Source organism: Musa acuminata, chromosome BXJ2-4 (assembly GCF_036884655.1).
Source record: "Musa acuminata AAA Group cultivar baxijiao chromosome BXJ2-4, Cavendish_Baxijiao_AAA, whole genome shotgun sequence".
In the NCBI taxonomy this organism is placed as follows: Eukaryota; Viridiplantae; Streptophyta; class Magnoliopsida; order Zingiberales; family Musaceae; genus Musa; species Musa acuminata.
In genome coordinates, this window is record NC_088341.1 from 43,427,666 (window position 1) to 43,449,307 (window position 21,642).

A 21,642-nucleotide genomic window follows, 5' to 3' on the forward strand; every position below is an offset into this window, starting at 1 on the left:
TGGAGGGTTGTGTGTATCAATGACAATCTGTGCAAGATTATGTTAAATCTTAGGAATATAAATTTTAACGGATTTTAATATATCTCAATGACAATAAAGTTAAAGAGTTATGATTTTATTATTGTTTTCCTACATGCATCATACAAATAAATAACATTCATTTGAGAGGTAATCCGATTAAGGACAGGAAGTTACACGTGCCTGTAGAGAAATTGGTGTTTAAATGCATGTAAACATATTAATCGATCCGTACCGTTAACGAGATCGGGCCCGGTCCGACATTAGCGCTGACCATTAAAAGACGAGGTCACCCGGTTAACGGATTCGGATGCGGATCACGAGCAACAAGTGCGCCCGGTACCACTTTGCCTCCGCAAAAACAGCCTACAGCAAGATCCACTGACGTGGCTCACCCGTGGGACCCACCCGTTGACAAATCTTTGGAACCGACGAAAACAAGCACCGGCAACTCCCACTTATCGAGAGGAAGATGGTAACAATGTGGGCATTTAATGCTTAGGAAAACGTTTGACCGGGCTAGCAGTGGACTATAAGATGACTTTTATTGTGTGGCTTCGGGGAAAGGAACACAAACTTCAATGCGTGGTTAAAAGCAGACATGGCTGGTGTAGCAAGCGAAGATGAAATCACGAGCGGTGTCGTAGAAGAATTGATGGAGAAGGACTCAGATCAGGCTCTGCGTGACTCTGTGATTGTCTGTCCTCCATTTTAGGACATGCCGAACAGCTGATCTATCTGAGAAACATGAAGCTGGAAATCACTGGGGAAATGATCCCTGGTTAGATCCAGTGGATCGATGTTCTGACTTTATAGGGGCGTAGATGGAGATCTCTATTCATGCAGATGGTGATGGTTGTAAGAGAAAGAGCATCAACGAGTACGCAGAAATGGCTTGGATACATCTTTCTGCTCTTCCTTGTACGTAAAGATCTAATGGTGAATGCAGCTCCGTGCTCACAACGAGGAGGAGCATGCCAGTGTCTCGCCGACAGCACGTGACGGCTCGAGCAGCGGAGGTGCAGTCCTCGGCTGAAACCGAGGCGCGCCCACGGGTGGAGTACTCCGGATGCGGAAATTGGCGTCGCCTTCGGTGTCAGGACAATCCAGGTTCACGCCGAACAACCTAACTCGCTTGACGGCGGCCTGGCCGCCAACGAGGGGCGCCGACGGCACGCCGCTGCTGCCTGCCGGTTGCACCTCCTTCTGCGGCGGTCTCGCGGCCAGCGGTCTGAGGTACAGAGGGTGCCGGCTGACCGAGCCCAAGCTCGCCGCAACGTGGGTTCGTGCCTGCCAGCTGTTGCCGCTGCACTGCCAGACGGGCCGCGCAAAGGTCAGTGCAGGGAGTGGAACCCGTGGCCGGGCGCGGCTCTGAGGTCGTCGCTTCCAGTCGATGTAAAGGCGGTGGCGTCCCGCCTCGCCGACGCCGCGGCTGAAGGAGACGGTGTCCCCGGCATCGAGGCCCTTCTCTTTGACGAATCGGCTCCACCCCTTGGTCATCACGTAGCTCTGGCTGCTGTTCCAGTAGGAGTAGCGGAAGCGCCACGGCTTCCCCGTCCGGTCCTCGAAACATAGCAGCAGGCCCTTCTCGTTGGCCAAGGCATCCATCGGCAGGTGCCTCTCGGCGTGCTGCTTCGGGACCACCAGCCGGTTCAGCTTACCGACGTCGCTCGGCGTCACGACCTTGTCGAACATGTGCTCCTTCAGTATGAAAGAATCATTGCCCATGCCGTCGATCGACCTGACGCCGGTGGACAACGATGACGGCGAAGGGGAGCAAGGGACGAAGGGGGGGTGTCTACAGAACTCGACCTGCTCTTCTTCCTGATCAGTGTCGTAAAAGCTCTCTCTTTTTCCATGCGCGATTTCCATATCTAGTGACTTACTTCTCCTTCACATCCTGAAAACAGAAAGAATCAACGAGAAGGAATCAGGTACCTTTAACGGAAGTAGAAAAAGACGAATCCACGAGAGATGCAGATCTTGACAGGGCCAATGAAGCACACAATTTTGATAGGTATATAGGAAGGGCATGACAGTAGCAGCTGAAGAAGAAGAAGAGATGCAGAAAGCACTGTTCTGAAACGCATATAGGAGGAGGATGGTAAAAGCAGCTGTATAGAATGGAGGGGGTTAAGGGAGAGGGACCATGAATCATCTAGTTGAGCTCATGTGAGCTTGTCCTTATCATCAATCATATATATATATATATATATATATATATATATATATATATATATATTGTAGAAGAAGATTTTGCACACTTAAAAGAGATGAATGGTGGTATTATTATTATTAGGATATGCATCTTCTAATTTCCTGCAATAACAAGGGAAGATACATTGATGAATACTTCAATTCCTTCAAAAGAGGTTCAGTGAGGACAATTGGTTGATGCTCCCTTACTACCTGTCATCAACTGTTACTTGATGCTGAGGAAGTCCTCAGAGACATCGAACCTGTCGTGTGGTCCTCCTATTCTTAGAATGCTTCTCCACAGTACTTCAAGATAATTCCCAAGTCAAGGCATCAAACATGGCCTTGCTCTGTGTGCAGAAACCAATTGCAGCTTCTCTAATGTGCATTATACACTCAGATTAACATATTACAAGCGCCTCGTTCCCTCATATTATATGCATGGAGGAGAGTATCTGGCATGGAAGCTTGGAGCTCAGAATCATCCACATCAGTTCATTCACCTGCCTACCATCCCTCTGGATCTCTTCCACCTATGGAATTATATTACTCGCTTTAGATTAGCTCACACGCCAGTCTTTCTGCTGCGGAAAGGATCCATTTCCCATTGTTATTAGCTCGCATTAATGAGTACTGTTCACGTATCATCTTTCTGCTGCTTGTCTTCCCTTCAGAGTTCACTTGCATCTTAGTGGATGCAAGTAAGAAGAATCATAGTGAGAGAAATTGTTAGAGTAATGAAAGCCAAGATTTTATTTGGTTTTCCCTTACCGATGATACTGAAGTCAGACGATGCAAATTATATGTAGTGATTGAAAGAAGAAGGTGGCATGTTCTGGGACAAGATGGATCTGCTCATGTTCAGGAATATGAGAAACACCAAGATGGAAACCAGCATGGTGCAGCTGATCCCGAAGGACGTGAATGCACTTTAATCATGATATAGCAAACAAATGGGCACTTTGCAGCAGAGAACAATGGAATGAGAGCTTTCCTTCTCCATGTAGATAGCTCAAAAGAGTCCTTGCCCAGAGCATGGCTCCCCTCAACAGTAAGTTGGAAGCCAAGGAGCTGCACCACCAGTGCCAAAGATGGAGACATGCCATGCATGCACGGATCCGAAGCCAACCTGAACAAGATCCCTTTCGCAAGGCCCCCGTGATGCCTTCCCTTCATGGCCCCTATCATGAGAGCGGGACCCTTCTCTGAGTGTGACAACTGAGGTGGAGATAGCAAACGATACAGTGTATAGTGTTCACCTCACAAGGTAGACTGTACAAAGATAGGTAGGTGAAGGAACGATGGCAGAGTAGTGTGGACCAGCACAATGAAGTAACTTGAAGTGCCACAATTATTGGATCGCCGTTTACCCAGGGATGTGGACTTGGGAACCATGCATCGTTGCTGTAACGTTGATGTTGTCCTGATGCTGCTGCTGCGAAGAAGAAGAAGAAGAAGAAGAAGAAGAAGCAGTCATCGGATGGGGAATCCATATCACCATGAATGATACCACCATGTGGGTGGTGACACTTGGAATGTCCCCAACCTCTCCCATGGCAGGCCTCGCCACCGAACTCATTATCCGTCATAACTCACTTGTAGGTGTACGATCCCAGCCCGGCCACTCCATATCAATATGAAAGAGAGGTCTCCTCTGGAGTGGAGACACAGAAACCAGGTGGGGAATGGCCTTTAAAGATAGAGACTGGTTGATGAGTCATCGGGGACCGGCGTGCGTAAGTGTTACCGCTCCATCCCTCTGTCATCATTTATTCAGATGAGCCCTTTATTCTGATGTATTCATACTAGCTGTCTACGTGAGCATTATTACAATACAGAGCACGAGAAACTCCGCAGCAAAGAAGAACCAAGAGCGAACGATGTCTCCGCTTCATCCTCCTCCTCTTTTAGTTGGAACAGCGTCCCGGTGGAGATCAACTCCAGGCATCAAGCGCAGTTGCCCTCTCTACCCTCCTGCAATTCTGAGCAAAAACGGTTGAGCCGTCGCTGTTGGGTCGCGTTTTCTGCCATCATACAAGAGAGATTACAGAGAGAGAGAGAGAGAGATAGACAGAGACAGAGACAGAGACAGAGAGAAAGAACAGTAGTAACTTTTACCGCAAATGTAAAGAGTCGATGACATCTTTAGTAGCAGGCAAAAAGCTGCAGCTGCTCCTCCCGAGAGTTGATGACAGTAAAGTGTATGCTACTGTTCGTTTGTGTGTTTGGGACTGCTGCTGTTAAGAAACCACATCGAGCCGAGAAAAAATTACAACATTTTTTGTGGTTTTGGAGTGAAATTTGGATCCATGTGGATTGCAAAAGAGGTTGGACGTGACTCTGCGATATATATATATATATAATCTGTGTGTGTGTGTGCATCACTGTACGTAGCATGGGGTCTACATAACATCTACGCAGCATATGGATGCAGACAACAACGCCTGACACATCAATGAATGCTTACGTACTCTTAATTATTTAGATGTGAAACAGCAGGCAGTAGCCTCAGATCACCGGTCATTTCATTAATTGCATGGCAGCTCAGTGGCGGGCTGAACTGCCATTTCCTTTCTTGTCTCTTCGGTCTCTACGATATTGGTGTATGATAGATGTCATAAATAGTTTTGGTACATGATTAAGATATTTCTTTTTGCATGCACAGTAGACTTGAGAAATCAGCAGACAGAAAATGGAGAAGAGTGGCGAGTGCAATTTTGACCAACAAGCTGGGGTTCGAGATGAGATGAAAACAGAGTCACTCAGTGTAGATTAGTATCCATGTTTATACATTCTGGCAATAGCATCATGGTCACCTTATCCAACCATGGAAGAGGTGATAGAAGACTGAGTTGAACACTAATCAGAATGATCAGTGATGGGTCATGCATGAATCAGCATCAACATCTTCCAGAACAAAAGTAGTTGAACTTATAAGTGTTCTCTCCGAGCTCTATTCCATCAAAATTGTCTTTCATTTTTGTTGTTGTTGCAAATCATGATACTTCATACTACCATCAATCTTTGAAACTTCAGCCTATGTTATGAGAATTCTAAACCGGGCAACAGATGCATTACTGCAAATTTGTTTCATATTAGGTTACATATTCTACTTATAGTGATTGATGTTTGAAGACTGGTAAAATAGTAATAGATAACTCATCTTGCCTTATAATGGACAACCATGAGGCATATGATTGGATATGTACTACTTTTAGCTGTATTAAAGCACTGTATCAACCTCATAGCAGTGTTATTAGGTAGATAACTCATGATCAAACTGTTTCAGCTTGTTGGCTGCATTAAAGGTGCTGTATCAACCTCATGAGAGCATCACAGACCATTTAGTTGCACTCTGGCATAAAAGCTAGAATATGTGCAAGTGAAAAGCATCCAGCATTCAAGGGTCTCTAGAACCTGTGGGTGTCAGAATTATCCCCAGTCGAGCATTCAAGGGTCTGGTGTTCACTCTTCCACCGCTACTTCGATGACAGTGAAGCACGGAGTTGGAGCAATGGTAGGCGCACTCTACAATTATATCACTTCATGTGAGGTTCATGTTCATCAGCAGATTCATGAGTGAATTCTGCATTAAGCTGTACATCTCTCGGTTCTGATGCATCCTTTTCACAATATCGTATCCTACCGCACTGGAGGATATAATCTGTCACCAATATGTGGCGTATGAAGAACAACCCCTCAAAGGTTCCCATCCATGCAATTTGTCAGAAAGTTAGAAGGGGAATATATTCAAAACCAGTGACTGTTGCTTCCTCGTTCGATTCCAAAGTGTCGGAAAGTTGGAAGGGGAATATATTCAAAACCAGTGGCTGTTGCTTCCTCATTCGACTTCAGCCGGGTATAATCTCTCTCAACATGCCATGCATGCTATAAGATTTCTTTTATTAGATTCTGGTGGGAGATGGTCTTATTCACCAGGGAAAGAATGATAAGAATTATTTTCTTGTCTCTTCCTTGGAACAAAATCCTCTTCACAAAGATGATTGATTCCCTCTCTCTACCATTAAAGATGACTGTTGTCTGTGTCTTAATGGTTATCTGAGCCATTTAGTAGCTTGAAGATTAGTTCTACTTGGATTCGACAGCAAGTTTTTCTGTAAAGAGGCAAGGAAGAAGAAAAAAGAGAATTAAAGGAAGTCAGATGCCATCAGATAACCACCAAGATGTGTTGTCTGAAAGCTGAGGTAAACTTGTTTGCAGAAGGAGATCAAGTAATAAGATGGAATATCTTGTGTTCATCCACTGCCTCCCAAATGCTAAGATTATTATCTTATCATCAACTTGCTTCAAATACAAATTGTTCCCCATCATTCCTGGAAATTAATATTTCTTGCTTTCTTAACCCACACGTTAAACCAAAAAAAAGAAAGAAACTATATCATTTGATCAATGGTATTTTATTAGAAAAAATCTCTAATATTAATTTTTTTATTCTAGAAAAAATCTCTAGAATAACTTGATCACATACATATGCTATTCAAAAAATTGATAATTAATTATCAAAAAATTCTTTAAAAATAAAAAAGTAATTATCTTAAAATCACCATGAAATGATTTTAAGTTGATTAGTACTATTTTTATATTTTTTTAAATTTTATAATAATTAATTAATAAAATGAAATATTTTTTAATAACATATATGATCATATCATTCAAGTAAAAAATATGAGGATATTTTTATCGAAGTCAAAAAAAAAAAAAAAAAAAGAATACCCCAAGTAAAAAATGAATATGAGAGTGTCATCAGATAAAAAATCAATACTAGACATTTCTTTCGGTATAATATCGTTTGACCAATGCTTATGCACTCAGTTGAAACGTGAGTGGTAATCCAAGCATAATATTACTGTTGATCCACTTAAAAGAATCCCCATCTTAAAACATCCGAAGGAATACGATACTTCGGAATAATCAATCACAAAGTTGGGAATGGAAGGAATAGTGAGAGCTTCAAACGTAGTAAAATGCAGTCATTCGGCTGCTTTCATGACCATGCTCTTCGTGCAATCTTTAGCTGTTCATCAGAAAATTCTACCTTATCTTTGGCATACCAGAGGTTGATCAAGCAAGAACTGTGACACCAGTAGACTTTGATTTCTGTTTGCACAAGGAGGATCAAAGGATTCAAGTATTGCAAGTTAATGATTGGGCACCTATTTTCTCCTTCTTTCCGTCTATTCTGTTTGATTTCTGTATGTGAACCTCAAGATCTTTCTCACCACAACAGTTTCCTGTCGTGTTTCTTTGTTGTGATCATCGTCAAGAAGTGGATAAGTGGATAAGAAGACCCATTTTGTTGATGACGTGTGTCTCCTTCCTATCTCCTGTCTCCTTTCCATCTATTCTGAAGCTTCTCATTGACTCAGTGATAGAAGTTCTTAAATAGAAGTTCAAATGACTCAGTGATATTGTCGGTGAAACTCGATGCTTATAGATGTGATAGAACTCGATCCTAAACACAAAGATATACGAAATTAATAATGCTCAAAGGCTACGATGTATACTTCAGCAACGATAATAAAATATGAAATGACCAAATATCATATAGTATAAGTCGCGTCGATTAGTAAATGTGAAATAAGGATATATATCGTATAATAAAAAATTGGTTTAAGTTAAATCAGTTTTATATCAGATTTAATCTTATGTGAACATAAACGATTTTTCAAAGTTAATATTATCCTTTAAAATTGAAATACTCTACAAGAAAAAACTAAAGCTATGGGTGTTTTTTAGAATTCTCCCATATTTTTATTTTTTATAAAGTGATGAAAATACAATTTTCAACCATTAAATTTTTATCAACTAAATTAATTAATATATTAAAAAAATTTATCGGATGAAATCAAACTCTCAAATCTTATTAAATGAGTTTGATATATAATTGCCATATCAATGTTTGAGATAGATATAAAATTTTGTTAAATGAAGTTTTGAACCCAATCTATAGATTCTGATAAATCGATTTCTTACACTATCATCAAATTAATATTAAATAGTATTTTTTATATAACTCAGGCATCCCCATTTTGGGATGAGATGAGACAAAAGAATATGCTTTTTGAGTAGTGCGACTCAGGGAGAAAAATATTATTTCTTATATTTTATTATATCATTAAATATAATTTTAATTTTTTGCATATAAATCTTTTAAATATTTTTTGATTGGTATTCAAAGTAATTTTTTCACCTTAAATGTTGGATTCAATACCATATTTTTATTTTTACTATTACGAGATTTTTAAATTAAAGAGAGAATATCTGCCATGCGTTGGAATTTCAATAGCTAATAATAGAATATGTGCCAAGATATCATTTTCTCCCATCACCATAGATTCTGCGGACCCCATTGTAAATCCAACGGTGGAGAGGCTCATCATCAGATGCGCTACAGTGCGGAAGTGCACAAATCCGACGGCTGAGGTTGTCAACTAACCAGCATATCCCCGCGCGGATCGACCACCGGTACCAGAGACCGGGTATTCGCGGTTACCACCTCCGAGACCCAAGCAAGCCGCCTTACGGCGCAACCGGTTGAGGCGGTCACTCGCACCCCTTCCTCTTCCTCTCCCCTCCGCCCGTGGCTTCGTCTTCGTCGTTCTATAAATCCCGAGTACAGCCACTAACAGCTATCGTCTTCCTCCCTCTAGATCTCTCTTGCCTTCTCTCGTAGGATGATCTCGGAGCGCTGCGTTTCTTGTACCACCTTCAACATTTTCGCGCCCATCTACAAGCGCCTCAACGAGAAGGTGGGCCGCGTGAATCTGGTCGGTCGATTTAGGTCCGATTCTGATTGGTTTTGCTTGGTCTTCTTTGATTAAGGATTCTTTTGTTGCTATGGTAGGACCAGAGTTGCCGGGAGAGCCAATACAGGGCGTACTGGCAGAGTAGGAACCAGAGCATCATCGACCGACTTTTGGGAGATCGGTCCTCCGTCATTTGTCTGCAGGCGAGATCTTTAGCCCTTGTGGTTTCGTTCTCGATGCAGGGGTCTTAGGGTTCTAACGTGGTCAGCGATGTTATGTTTGGATCTTTGTAGGAGGTTTGGTTGGGGAATGAGGAGCTCGTAGACATGTATGAGAAGAGGCTTGGCGATGTGGGTTATATCAGTTTCAAGCTTGCTCGGACCAACAATCGTGGTGATGGTGTGTTCTCTTTTTATTTCCTTAACACTATTGATTGCACACCCACATTGTTCTGTCAACCGCCTCCATTAGAGAGACCTTTATATTCCTTGAAAATTTAGTCTTTTTCCCTACACGGAAGAAATATGTTTATTCCTTTTCACTTGAATTGATTTTTTTTTGTTTGTTCAGATACACACTTTTTGTGGAAAGAACTGTTTAAATATATATCTTGTAGTTGTTTTGATGTTTGGAAGATCAGTGCATTGCCGCCGATTGTCATAAATTTGATGTATATTGTGAATTTTTTACAATACAGACCTTTATGCTGGTTGATTGATATTTTAGGTGGTGGGGTTCTACGCATAACAAAGGAAATTACATGTTTTTCCTAAGTTAAACCAATTCACCTCCACTTAAATGTATTGGCAATTTTATTTTTCCCTTGCGCGATCTGTTTTCTAGTCCTTCTATCACTTAATATTGGAAGTCTCGGTCCTGGTCGATAATAAAGTGTTGATACTTGGCAGTCAATAATAGTTGCATCAACAGTCAATATACTATGATTCTTCAACGTAATAAAGTAAATTTGAAATGTTTACTGGCATTGCAGGTTGCTTCTGAAACATGTACTTTTTGAGGAGGTAGACTGGGTTCACTTTCACTTTTGCAAATTGGTCATTGAGAAATCTATACCTTTTTTCTTCTAACCCATCATCAATTACACTTCATTGGTTTAAACAACTGTCACACTAAATGTTGAAACTCAGTGAAACTAAGAGTGGCCATGCAGTTTATTCAAGGTTGTGTTTGTTTTCTGATGGTTGAGAGTTAGCATGAAGTTGGTTTCAGTATATGTTTATCTTCGGTTAAAAGTTTCATTCAACATCTCTGTAAAAAAGTAACTTTATCAGTTCTCATTTGCACTTCTCAACTTTGGTTGCTTAAATTATGTTTCAGTTTTTCCAATGCATTTTGTAGACATAGATGCTTCATAGTAAAAGATGGAAACATCTTGAAAATTAATGAACTCTAAATACAATAATGCAAAATGACCAAGTTATTCATTTGTTTTACAACTAAATGAAATATATTCTTACTTTAATTTATACTACTTGCTAATGCATTCCACTTACAATTATTGCACGCATTTGCATACAGGCCTTCTCACAGCTGTTCGTAGAGACCATTTTAGGATTCTAAACTATCGAGAGTTGCTCTTTAATGATTTTGGGGACCGTGTTGCTCAGCTATTACATGTCGAATCAGTTGTTCCTGTATTGCAAGGACCTAATAGCAACATTCATGCACAAATTATCATTGTGAATACCCATTTGTTATTTCCTCATGACTCTAGCCTGTGTATAGTTCGTTTGCAACAGGTACACCAACTTGTTCCGAACTCTTTTTTATTTGGTACATCCATTGGAACCCTGTCCGGGACCTTACCTTGTTGTTATAATTGATAGGTGTATAAGATCCTTCTTTACATAGAAACATACCAGAAGGAGCACAATCTTAGTCCCATGCCTATTGTACTATGTGGGTGAGTACCACTCATTTCCTTATAAATTTTTGAGTCAAACCAAATTTCCTCATCTTCATTTATATTGTTCAGAGACTGGAACGGAAGCAAACGTGGTCATGTTTATAAGTTTCTTCGGTCTCAAGGGTTTGTATCATCATATGATACAGCTCACCACTATACTGACAATGATGCAGATTGCCACAAGGTAATCTTTAAGTTTTTAGACATGCATCACGCTAGTTTGATGTTAAGAGCATTAATTTCTTATGCAATTTTACATTTCCCGCTTTTTTTTCTCTTGCAGTGGGTTAGCCACCGTAATCACCGTGGGAACATCTGTGGGGTTGATTTTATATGGCTTTTGAATCCAAACATGTATAGGAAGCCCCTTCGAACTAGCTGGAGTGAAGCAGTATTTGGCATTATTAAGGTGAAGACTATGTTTGAAATTTTCATACATCATCTTTGTCTCTTTTTATTTCCTGAAACTCTTGAGGTGCATTTTTCCATCATACATACTAAAATTTTTCAACTTACTAATAATAGCTAAAAGATATAATTATAGAGTCATAGACATTAGGAATTGTCAATTGATTAACTGTCAAGAAAGAGATTTTTTGTGATTCAGTAACATGTAAAACACTATCCATCTCAAGTATATTTTGCTGCCTAAATATACGTGTACTTTGTATCTTTGCTGATGGATAAGAGGAAGAGGATGGGTGTTTAGGAGTGGAATTTAAATTGGATTTGTGGTTTTTATTGTATTTTAAGTGGATTTATATTGGAGATCTTGTTTCATATTCTATTGAGTTATAAATCATTATATGTTGTACCTTCGCATTTTCTGCAGGAATTCTAAAAACATTCTGTTGCTTACAAAGTGAATGGGCCTTCTTTTTTAGGTTATCTACTTCGAAATTTTTTATCTTATTGGGATTGTGCTAACAATTTGTAGTTCGTTGTTTCAGTATCTTCTGCAAGCAGCTTCTCTTACAAATGATGATGCATTTGCATTCCTAAAGGCTGACAATCTTGGTGATTATATTATCTACTCGGGTTTCTGTCAAGCACTCCACCAGGTAGCAGTTTTTCAGATAAGAGTAAGAGACCTTTTGAAATCATAAAAGGATAGTCTGATGTGTTGAATTAATGCAGTTAGGCATAACTAGCCAGCTCGACGGTCTTGGTCCCGAAGATGCAAAAGATTTATGGTTTCAAGCTGACATCGATGGGGATGGTGTTGTCAACTATGAAGAATTTATGGTAAACTTCAAGCCTGTAATGTGTCTTATGCTTACATTTTTTAAGGAGGTATACTTGTAAGAACATCATGCATCTTTTATTAAGTGGAAATGATTAAGGGAGTGAGTGGTTGGGCACAGATAGTGTTTTGTTTTCAGATTCTCGACATAATTTTCATTAAAGATGATGTTTTTTATTAATTTGTCTTTAATGTTTGCTATAAAGATGGTTACATGAATCTACCTTTCAGACCATTGACCTTTTATTTCTTGTAACTTATCCTAGCTTCATGAATTAAATGCTTTTCAGAAGCGAATTTGGAGTCTAAAATGGTCGGAGCATCCAAACGAGATTTTAGGGCAAGGGACCGAGCGAGGATCAGCAACGAGCATAGGGAAGCACCAGGCCTTTGGTTTCAGAGTAAAAGATGCAGTTCTTTTTCCACCGGAAGTCGAGAAGGGAATGTGGCCAGAAGACTACTCTCTGTCAGATCATGCACCATTGACTGTTGTGTTTTCTCCTGTGAGAATGTCTTATAGTCCGAGTTGAAGCGGTAGGAAAAAGTTTGTCATGACAAATCTGAGTTTTTGTTAATCCGTGGGTAATCTATATGTATGCAAAGCTCTACCCTATCTATCCACCCATTATGTATAGCATCTGATAGTGATCAATGTCATGGATACAAAAATTGCAAGCTTGGAATTCCATTTGATTTGAACGTGTGTTTTAGCTTGAAATGTATCACGATATGTCCATATGATTGCCTGTTGTGTTGACTTTGATAGACTCGGGAAGATACAATGACACCATTAACAAGAAGTCACATCTTCCACGAAACATGCAGTGCTCTGTTATATCATATCAAGCACAAGGTGATGAACGCAAGCTCAAGCTGCTAGATCGAGCTAGTTGAGAGAGTTTGCAATGTCGATCACGAAGCGGTACTTCACATCTTTGTTGACGAGCCTGTCGAGTGCCTCATTTATGTCTTGAATCTTAATCACTTCGATTTCCGGGTATACTTTGTTTGCTGCACAGAAGTCTAGCATTTCTTGTGTCTCTTTGGTGCCCCCTGTGGCACTCCCAGATATGGTTTTGGCACCTGCAACAAGCGTAGAAGTTCGATCAGCATGCATGAACATGGTCAATGCAAAGACGATACTGAAGAAGAAGAAGACGACGACCATGAAGAAGGCTTAGAGGACTCAATCGCACTTCGCCGGGGAATCCTACAAGGACCAGGACCCCATGAACCTTTAGGAGCGACATGTAAGGATCGAAAGGGTGAGCTCCAGAAGCAGTATCGATTATGAAGTCCAAACTCTTCTCCAAAGACTGCAAACAAGATGAATCAGAATGCAGTACTAGGATCCATGTTTGCTTGGGATTTAGTCTGTTGGTTCTGTACCTCCATTTCCTGCTTGTTGGACGAGATCACGAACTTGTCAGCTCCAAGAAGATCTAGAGCTTCCCCTCTCTTGGACACGCTGGTGCTGAAGACTGTAACCTGCAAGCCGAAAGCTTTCCCAAACTTCACAGCCAAGTGGCCGAGGCCACCCAATCCAATGACCCCAAGAGATTTCCCAGGTTGGTTCATCCTGTGCCGCATCATGGGAGAATACACTGTGATCCCTGCACATAGCAGAGGAGCAGCCCTATCTGGGGGATAGCCATCAGGTATCTTGTAGCAGTACCTGTGGAATGAAACCCAACAGATCACCTGAGTTCATGGAGAAACCACAGACCTGTAAACCGAGCTCATGGAACATGACTTGCCTCTCATGCACCACGATGTAGCTGGAATAACCCCCCTTTGTGACCGTGCCATCTGAATCCATGCCATTGAACGTAAAGGTTGCTCCTTTGGAGCAAAAGACTTCACAGAATTCATTGCAATACACGCATTCCCTGCATGAATTCACGTAAGTCCCAACTCCAACATGATCGCCGGCCCTCAAGTCTTTAACGCCAGAACCAGTTGCTGTGACAACGCCAACAATCTCGTGCCTGATATGTTGCAAGCATTGGCATGATTTAGTGGTAGAATTGACGAGCATAGACTGCGAAAATGGATCCAATTTGTATGGCTTTGTCTGTAAACAATATACTTCAAGTTCAGAAGAAGAGCTCACCCAGGCACCAATGGATACTTGGAGTCTCCAATCTTATTTCTAGTCCAAAGAACATCGGCATAACAGACTCCACAGTGTGTAATTCTCAGAGAAACATCGTCTCCTCTAAGAGCTCTGCAGAACATTTAGGACGAACCCTAATCAGTGTTGCATTAAAAACAATGAGATGAGAGTTAAAAGCAAGTGAGAAAGACACAAAAGAACAAAAGCAAGTTTGATCATATTAAGCACACCTGCGTGTGAACCTATAGGGGAAAAGAGTTCCAGATGCATCCCTTGCTGCCCAAGCAAGACAGTCTCCTGTCCCAGCTTCACCGGCCATTGCTAGAATACCTGCACACTCCAGCCATAGTACTCGTTTACATGCTTGTACCGCAAAATAGTGCCTTTACTGAGAATAATATGCCATCAATTGTCCTCTCCATTAATTCCGAGTTATGAGGGAAAATAGAAGGTGTAAGTTGCATAAGAAACTGTGCTTCTCTAACATGAAAACATCAGATAAGATTGGAAGTGGACAGAGAAGAGAAGAGGAGAGATGCCAGAAAAGAACACTAGTAATCGACCTGTTGAATCCTGCTGCTGCTGCTGCTGCTGTTGATGATGAAGAAGTGGGTGCAGCTTGCCCTCTTTTACACTCCCAACGGGGTTGAATAAACCCTGTCCTGCATGCGACCTCCAAACCTCCCAACTACCCCGAAAAATCTCAGTTAAGCGTTTAGTCTTAACATGTCTTTGTCTAGCATTAAATATATTGGATGAACAAGAAAAAGATGAAGCACGGTGTTTATCTGTACCACTGAAATCTTTTGGCCAAATCATATCCTAAATCTGCTTCTCCTTATAATGACTCTGTCAGTGGAATGGGGGTGATTGCGAAAAGCGAATGGAGTTTTCAGACGTGTGATTCAACCCACCTAAGAATGGCTCTTTCATTACACGGAAGAGAGCATTCTTTCACCGTAAACCAGGAGAAGATGGACTTTGGTGCTCACTTTCTTTCATGGACGACAAGAAAGGACGTCATCAGTGATCCATGAGGCCGCAGCTTAGATTTCATCGATTGGAAGAGAGACGTAATCGGATGCGTCATCGCTGATCCGAAAGTCCTCAACCCTTTTTGACCAAGAGATGCATGGAACAGTCGTTGTGGATCACTCGACTAATAGATTCTCGATATCATTATTAAGGATTTTTTCTTCAAAAATACGTGGCATTTTGATCTATGCGCGGGTGTTAGGTTTCACCTTTGATCCTGCCAAAACATATCAATCGTTTTTGTCACCTCAGTATCATATACTAACAAAAATGCTTTCCAATCAAGCATGATACGATAAATCTTTGCATATAAAATATATTTTTGCCACATCAGATCATCCGCACCCAAATTTTCATGTTAAGAAGATTTTTTTGTTCCCCTTAGTTTGGGAATAAAAAAAATATATTTTTCTCTAAAAAGTGAGTCAGATCAAGCTGATGATTAAAATCGATAATAATATAATAAATTAAATTAAAAATATAATTCACAAATTGAAATTTTAAACTCAGAAGCTTCAAATAAAAACTTTTGATATTATAATTTTGCATGTATTTGCTTATTTGCAAGAAAAATATAATTAGGTATATTTTGCATAATTTCCATTTGGCAGAAATTTCATAACATAATTATAGGAATGCTTATGGACTCCATTTAGAGATAACTCATTGGATCATCCATCCTATAATAACTTTTAATCTCAGCCACCCATGTAGGTCGATCATACGGATTCTTTGATACTAATCATTTGCGGACGGTCCAGATGAATAGCTATGATAGGATGGACGGTTTCGAGGTGATCATGAAGCCTCTCCCGCCTTCTTCTCCCGGGAAACCAACTTCCACAAACTGTCGTCAACGCTGACCGCTGGTTTCCCCTGAAAGCTCGAGGTTGGCGGAGAAGGATTTGCCCATTTAAAAGGGCTCCGGAAACAACCACCAAATGAATCCCTCTTCTAAACTTGGACAAGAACACACCCAATTCTCCTCTATCCTTCATAAAAGGAAGCTTTTGGGACTCTCTATTCACCTGTTCTTCCTCTCCGTAAGGTTTCTGCTGCACAAGGCTCGATGGGTGGCTGTGCGAGCAAACCTCAGGAGATAAATGGCCCCAGAAACCCCGACGGCCCTGCCGCCGCCGATAACCCATCCACGGCCGAGCCTACTCCCCCTGAGGTAAGCTTGTACTTTCCTCGAGCACCTTACCTGCATGCATATTCTCAACGAACGATATCAGAATTATGTCCTTGATTTCAGAATGTGCAGGCTAAGTCTGAGAGCGTCGAGGTCGAGGAGAGCAAGGAAACGCCGCTGGTCGACCTCTCTGAGCCGGCCGGCGAGGGCTCGACCGCTACTGCTGCCGCGGCTGAAGAGCTCCATCCGGGGATCAGCGAGCTGAAACCAGTCGCGGAAGAAGAATGGGTGGCTCATAAAGCTGAGAAGGAGAAGCCTGTTGCGGCTGAGGAGCGTCCCTTACAGTGATCGAAAGCTGGAAGAGATGTGTGTCGCGGCAACGCGTCCATTGAACTAAACCAGAATGAGATGTTGCCTTGTGTCACTTACATTGCTCCATTCCAACATGAGTTGATTTCCAACATACGACTCCGATCTGACTTCATTAGATGGCAGAATGATTACCTGAATAATTTGATGAATGAAAGGCTAATCGTAAAGAATTCTACCTCATACTCTCGAGAAAACGAGATTGAGAAAGCAGTTCAATTTTCCCAAAGAACCAAAATTTGCAAGAAACAACAAAGAAGACCAATGTATTGTTGCATAGGAACAATTCGTGTAAGCAACAGAAGATTATTAGATGGAAGCCACACGTACTTGAAATGATAATTCTAACTGGAATCAGCTGCTTCCACTGCGGTCGGTGGTCTCCCTCCACATGATCCATTCCTTCGGGAGGAACCTCGAATTGCCGGAAAACCTCATCATCAAGAACAGGGCTACTCAAAATTGGGTGTTTTTTTGGGCCCTTTGCCTCCGTCGGCAGATGATTCTAACTGGAATAATGTGCTTCCATTGCCGGAAGATTGCATCAGCAAGAACAGGAGAGCTACCTGAAGGAACATCAAATTTGGGTTCTTTTGCCCCTTTGCCTCCCTCGGTTGATGAATCGAACTGGAATGCTCTCGTTCTTCTTTCCTTTGGAAGATGGCGTCATCAAGAACAGGGCTACCATGAACTCGCCATCCCTTCTTCTTTCTAATCTTCTGCTAGCAGGCCGAAGTCACGAAAGCGAACTCCAGCTAGGAAACGCGATCGAAATGGAAGGGTTAAGCGATGTGGAAAAGAAAGACGATGGGTGAGAGATCCCATCAAATTGCCTCGCCTGGCGGCAAAATTGGAACTGCCGCCAACATCTTGATACACTAACAAAAGAGGCAGTCGGCTAACCTAATATTTCGTTTGCGCCATGCGACGTGGCCCAAGAGCTGCAGCCCATGAGAGTTGACTCATGTGTGATTAGAGACTAAAATATCATAGTTTAATTACTTAATTATAACTTTGTAAGGTTGGAATCGAATACGTGATTAGTGACCTTTCCATAACTTTTTACTTAGTATAATTATTATTCGACTACTCTTTTATTCTCTCAATTTGTCTGTTGGTTTATTACCCTCTTTATTATCCATTTTTACTATATTATAATTAATAGAATGAAATATGCTTAAGCACATTTTTACTATATGCTTCTATATCTTGACTAGCTTAAGCAGTCTTGTATAATTTATCTCTTGACATCTTAAGCGTCAATTGAAATTTGCTTAGCAACTCAACATGTTGGACAACGAGAATATGTTTTAACAATAATATTCATAATATATATAATTATTACTTTCAAATTTTATCAAAAAGTATATTCTAATCCATCGGCTAAACTGACCCGATTTTGATCAAGCTGATGTGTGATCGATTTCAAAATAATATGGCACCAAAGGAGACCAAATATGTGATTACTATAAGTCATCGACTAATTTAATCTCAATAGAGCATAATTTTGCAATTGCATGGTCAAACCATGCGGGATTTATTTTGACTTATTTCACTTCCAATTAAACTATGTAATAAGCTTCGGCTAACTCGGAGACTTTCCCATGAGTGTACGTACGTTTTACCACATCAAACCTAATTGTGTACATAAGATGTTAATTTATTATATATATTTATTTTATAATTAAGAATTTTCTTGATTTCAATGACTGAATTATGAGCATGAAGCTGCCCGACATTGGACCGGGATGGGTTACGTCAATTCGGAATCGAACCGGACCGAGCAGAGGATCCGGTTCAGGTGCTCCGTTAGTTGGTCACCTATACAAGTAATATGATGCGGCGTTTAAGGTCATTTCAGTAAACCGAGGGCCGAGAACTCGATCCTCGACCATTTTTGCCCCATTCGGGCCCCTCCCCCACCCCTCCCCCTTCCCCGTCTCGCTTGTCGAGCCGGCGTTTCGAGTGCTCGTCGGCGGCCACAATCGGACGCTGGATCTTTATCGATTCGTCGTGGGACGGTTCTCTACGGGTTTTTGCCTCAAAAGTTTGCCGCGTCGGACGACCTGGAACTCCCATTCGATTGGTATGCCGGTTTCTAGGGTTTTATTTTCTTGCGTCTGTGGTTAGGGCCTATGATTCTGGTTTCGGCTGAACGGTCCTTGTGTTCCATAATTCGCGTGTTTGGTACGATTTAGTTTGGTTTCCGGTTATAAAGTTGTAAGCTGTTCCGTATTTGATCCGAAGGCTATGCGGTTTTGTTCGAGGCTTTGATGCGCATTCCTGGATTCTGAATCAAAAACGTTTTCTTCCAGTTCCTGATAGTTCTTGTTAGTTCTATTGCGAGCTTGATTTCTCTTCCCGAGTTATATTTTCTTGGTAATTTCCTTCATCAAACCAAATTTCGTATTCTTAGCTACCCGTTAGCGTAAGGATAAATAAAGACCAAACGAATTGATTGATCAAACTTTTAGTGTTTGTATTTAAGTTTTTCAGGTCAAAGTAGTTTCTTTTGTTTACCACTTCGTTCTCGTTTCTTTGATCCTCGTTATGGTACTTCCACTATCCGCAGGCCTTTCCTGTTTCCAGTCTTGGAGATTAGATGATTGCAGCTAATCGGTTCAAGTGAAGCAACATTGAGTTATGGGTTGCTTTTATGAAGAATTGAATTAGTGGCCTCCAACTACGGTCGTGGTTTTACTCTGAAGAATAGATTGCATGTTTTGCTGGATGAGAAGAAGAACATAAATAGTAGTTGCCTTCCTATGGCTGGCCTTTCTGTAGTCCATCAGGATCACAGTCTAGTCGCTACGGACCACTCCTTGGTTATTGGTCAAGAGTTTCCTGATGTGGAAACTTGCAGGAGGACGCTAAAAGATATTGCAATAGCTTTACATTTCGAGCTTCGGATTGTTAAATCTGATCGCAGTCGGTTTATAGCTAAGTGCTCAAAGGAAGGATGCCCATGGCGAGTCCATGTGGCTAAATGCCCAGGTGTGCCGACATTCTCGATCAGGACCTTACATGGCGAGCACACGTGTGAAGGAGTTCGCAACCTCCATCACCAGCAAGCCACAGTCGGCTGGGTTGCAAGATCCGTCGAGGCTCGGGTAAGAGATAATCCACAGTATAAACCGAAGGAGATATTGCAGGATATTCGCGAGCAACATGGAGTTGCTGTATCTTATATGCAAGCATGGCGAGGGAAAGAGCGTAGCCTAGCTGCCCTTCATGGCACTCTAGAGGATGGATACCGCCTTCTTCCTGCATACTGTGAGCAAATTCGAAAAAGTAATCCTGGAAGTATTGCATTAGTTTATGCTACAGGCCAAGAGAACTGCTTCCATCGTTTGTTCATTTCATACCGTGCATCGATTTATGGTTTTCTTTATGCATGTCGGCCGTTGTTGGAACTTGACAGGGCACATCTTAAAGGAAAATATCTAGGGACCTTGCTTTGTGCCTCAGCTGTTGACGCTGATGATATGTTATTCCCATTGGCATTTGCTATTGTGGATATAGAAAGTGATGATAATTGGATGTGGTTTGTAACAGAACTGCGTAAGCTATTTGGAGTCAATACAGATAAGATGCCTATGTTGACGATATTGTCCGATAGGAATCAAGGCATTGTACAAGCTGTTGAATACAATTTCCCAAATGCTTCTCATGGATTTTGCCTGCGCCATGTAAGCGAGAGCTTCCGTGATGAGTTCAAAAATTCAAAGCTAGTTAATCTCTTCTGGAACGCTGTTTATGCCCTTACGACAGCTGAATTTGAGTCCATAGTAAATGAAATGATGGAAGTTCAGGATGTCAGGCCCTGGTTCCAACGTTTTCCTCCTAGCCTTTGGGCAGTTGCATACTTTGAAGGGGTTCGTTATGGCCACTTCACATTGGGTATCACTGAAGTTCTGTATAATTGGGCGCTTGATGGCCATGAACTTCCTGTAGTGCAAATGATGGAACACATCCGCAACCAACTAACCTCTTGGTTTAATGACCGTCGCCTTATTGGTTTGTCAATGACCTCAGTCCTTGTGCCTTCTGCTGAAAAACACATTTCAGAAGCTAATGCTGATTCACTATGTTATCAAGTTCTCCGAGCGAATAAAGTGGAATTTGAAATCGTATCAACTGAGCGAACTAATATTGTTGATATACAGTCACGGTCTTGCTCATGCCGTCGCTGGCAAATATATGGTATACCTTGTGCACATGCTGCTGCTGCACTTTTGTCTTGTGGTGAAGATGTACGGTTGTATGCTCAGGAATGCTTCAGCGTCCAGAAGTACCGTGAGGTCTATTCACAAACGATATATCCAATTCCAGATAGAAATCTTTGGAAAGTATCAACAGAGGGCATGGAAAGTGGCAGTGGCAAATCAGATATCATCATACGACCACCTAAAACTCGTCGGCCGCCTGGTCGTCCCAAAAAGAAGGTTCTTCGGATGGAGAGTTTAAAACGTCCAAAGCGTGTAGTTCAGTGTGGTCGGTGTCATCTATTAGGGCATTCTCAAAAGAAATGCACATTGCAAGTCTGATAGACTGACTCATCCTGTTTTAGTCATGGTATCTTCTGTCCTGATATTTGCTGTGGAAGTAATAGCATTGTTGTATCGTAGTATAGAAGTCTCTTCCAATTGATCTTGTTGCTTTCTTTGGTCCCGTTTGTTTGATGGAAGCATATAACTTTACATTTCATGAGAAAATGTGTTGTTTCGGTTGTCATCTTTTATACATTCGATGGACCATGTACCTAGTAGCATGCTTCCTTTTGTTTCTTTGTGTTTGTTTTTCTATGCAATTCAGCGTAGACTTTGAGAAGTTTTGCTC

At 41.4% G+C, this 21,642-nt stretch overlaps 5 protein-coding genes and 1 long non-coding RNA gene across 8 annotated transcripts; 3 read left to right on the top strand and 3 right to left on the bottom strand.

The window, feature by feature from the left end:
- Nucleotides 1-899: 899 nt before the first annotated feature.
- LOC103983409 (B3 domain-containing protein Os03g0120900-like) lies at nt 900-2,165 on the bottom strand. The gene has a single exon (XM_065102346.1). It carries the CDS (start codon nt 1,888-1,890, stop codon nt 976-978), a length of 915 nt encoding a protein of 304 aa, XP_064958418.1. The 5' UTR covers nt 1,891-2,165; the 3' UTR covers nt 900-975.
- Nucleotides 2,166-8,791: 6,626 nt separating this feature from the next.
- LOC135611077 (uncharacterized calcium-binding protein At1g02270-like) lies at nt 8,792-12,844 on the top strand. Of its 3 annotated transcripts, none has more exons than XM_065106371.1 (10): nt 8,792-9,002; nt 9,080-9,184; nt 9,275-9,380; nt 10,521-10,741; nt 10,829-10,905; nt 10,978-11,092; nt 11,192-11,317; nt 11,859-11,969; nt 12,046-12,153; nt 12,442-12,844. In XM_065106371.1, the coding sequence occupies exons 1-10, from the start codon at nt 8,910-8,912 to the stop codon at nt 12,679-12,681; spliced, it is 1,302 nt and encodes a 433-aa protein (XP_064962443.1). In that variant the 5' UTR covers nt 8,792-8,909; the 3' UTR covers nt 12,682-12,844. The 3 variants fall into 3 exon arrangements, with proteins under 3 accessions (XP_064962443.1, XP_064962445.1, XP_064962444.1); XM_065106373.1 differs by having other exon boundaries at nt 8,793-8,984; nt 9,086-9,184; XM_065106372.1 differs by having other exon boundaries at nt 8,796-8,984.
- LOC103982655 (probable cinnamyl alcohol dehydrogenase 1) lies at nt 12,809-14,952 on the bottom strand. Its single transcript, XM_009399639.3, has 7 exons — nt 14,831-14,952; nt 14,498-14,597; nt 14,265-14,378; nt 13,909-14,139; nt 13,541-13,826; nt 13,317-13,467; nt 12,809-13,234 (listed from the first exon to the last, which is right to left on the bottom strand). Exons 2-7 carry the CDS (start codon nt 14,584-14,586, stop codon nt 13,038-13,040), a joined length of 1,068 nt encoding a protein of 355 aa, XP_009397914.2. The 5' UTR covers nt 14,587-14,597; nt 14,831-14,952; the 3' UTR covers nt 12,809-13,037.
- A 977-nt stretch (nt 14,953-15,929) lies between these two features.
- LOC108952615 (uncharacterized) lies at nt 15,930-17,658 on the bottom strand. Its single transcript, XR_010485716.1, has 2 exons — nt 17,134-17,658; nt 15,930-16,938 (listed from the first exon to the last, which is right to left on the bottom strand). It is a non-coding gene; the product is annotated as an uncharacterized LOC108952615 (long non-coding RNA).
- On the top strand, nt 16,354-16,897 carry LOC135609242 (uncharacterized). Its single transcript, XM_065102347.1, has 2 exons — nt 16,354-16,476; nt 16,558-16,897. Exons 1-2 carry the CDS (start codon nt 16,372-16,374, stop codon nt 16,780-16,782), a joined length of 330 nt encoding a protein of 109 aa, XP_064958419.1. The 5' UTR covers nt 16,354-16,371; the 3' UTR covers nt 16,783-16,897.
- Nucleotides 17,659-18,702: 1,044 nt separating the features above from the next.
- LOC135611078 (uncharacterized) lies at nt 18,703-21,546 on the top strand. The gene is made up of 2 exons (XM_065106375.1): nt 18,703-18,889; nt 19,376-21,546. The coding sequence occupies exon 2, from the start codon at nt 19,569-19,571 to the stop codon at nt 21,348-21,350; it is 1,782 nt and encodes a 593-aa protein (XP_064962447.1). The 5' UTR covers nt 18,703-18,889; nt 19,376-19,568; the 3' UTR covers nt 21,351-21,546.
- The last annotated feature ends 96 nt before the right edge of the window (nt 21,547-21,642 follow it).

What these genes read in the sequence shown, in the direction of transcription:
- LOC103983409 (XM_065102346.1), bottom strand. Translation starts at nt 1,890, where the DNA reads ATGGAAATCGCGCATGGAAAAAGAGAGAGCTTTTACGACACTGATCAG.
- LOC135609242 (XM_065102347.1), top strand. Translation starts at nt 16,372, where the DNA reads ATGGGTGGCTGTGCGAGCAAACCTCAGGAGATAAATGGCCCCAGAAAC. An exon ending in CCGAGCCTACTCCCCCTGAG is followed by an intron (nt 16,477 to 16,557) that starts GTAAGCTTGTAC and finishes CCTTGATTTCAG; the next exon opens with AATGTGCAGGCTAAGTCTGA.
- LOC103982655 (XM_009399639.3), bottom strand. Translation starts at nt 14,586, where the DNA reads ATGGCCGGTGAAGCTGGGACAGGAGACTGTCTTGCTTGGGCAGCAAGG. An exon ending in AAGTATCCATTGGTGCCTGG is followed by an intron (nt 14,140 to 14,264) that starts GTGAGCTCTTCT and finishes GCAACATATCAG; the next exon opens with GCACGAGATTGTTGGCGTTG. An exon ending in CCAACAAGCAGGAAATGGAG is followed by an intron (nt 13,468 to 13,540) that starts GTACAGAACCAA and finishes TCTTGTTTGCAG; the next exon opens with TCTTTGGAGAAGAGTTTGGA.
- LOC135611078 (XM_065106375.1), top strand. Translation starts at nt 19,569, where the DNA reads ATGGCTGGCCTTTCTGTAGTCCATCAGGATCACAGTCTAGTCGCTACG.
- LOC135611077 (XM_065106371.1), top strand. Translation starts at nt 8,910, where the DNA reads ATGATCTCGGAGCGCTGCGTTTCTTGTACCACCTTCAACATTTTCGCG. An exon ending in GTATAGTTCGTTTGCAACAG is followed by an intron (nt 10,742 to 10,828) that starts GTACACCAACTT and finishes TATAATTGATAG; the next exon opens with GTGTATAAGATCCTTCTTTA. An exon ending in CAGTATTTGGCATTATTAAG is followed by an intron (nt 11,318 to 11,858) that starts GTGAAGACTATG and finishes TCGTTGTTTCAG; the next exon opens with TATCTTCTGCAAGCAGCTTC.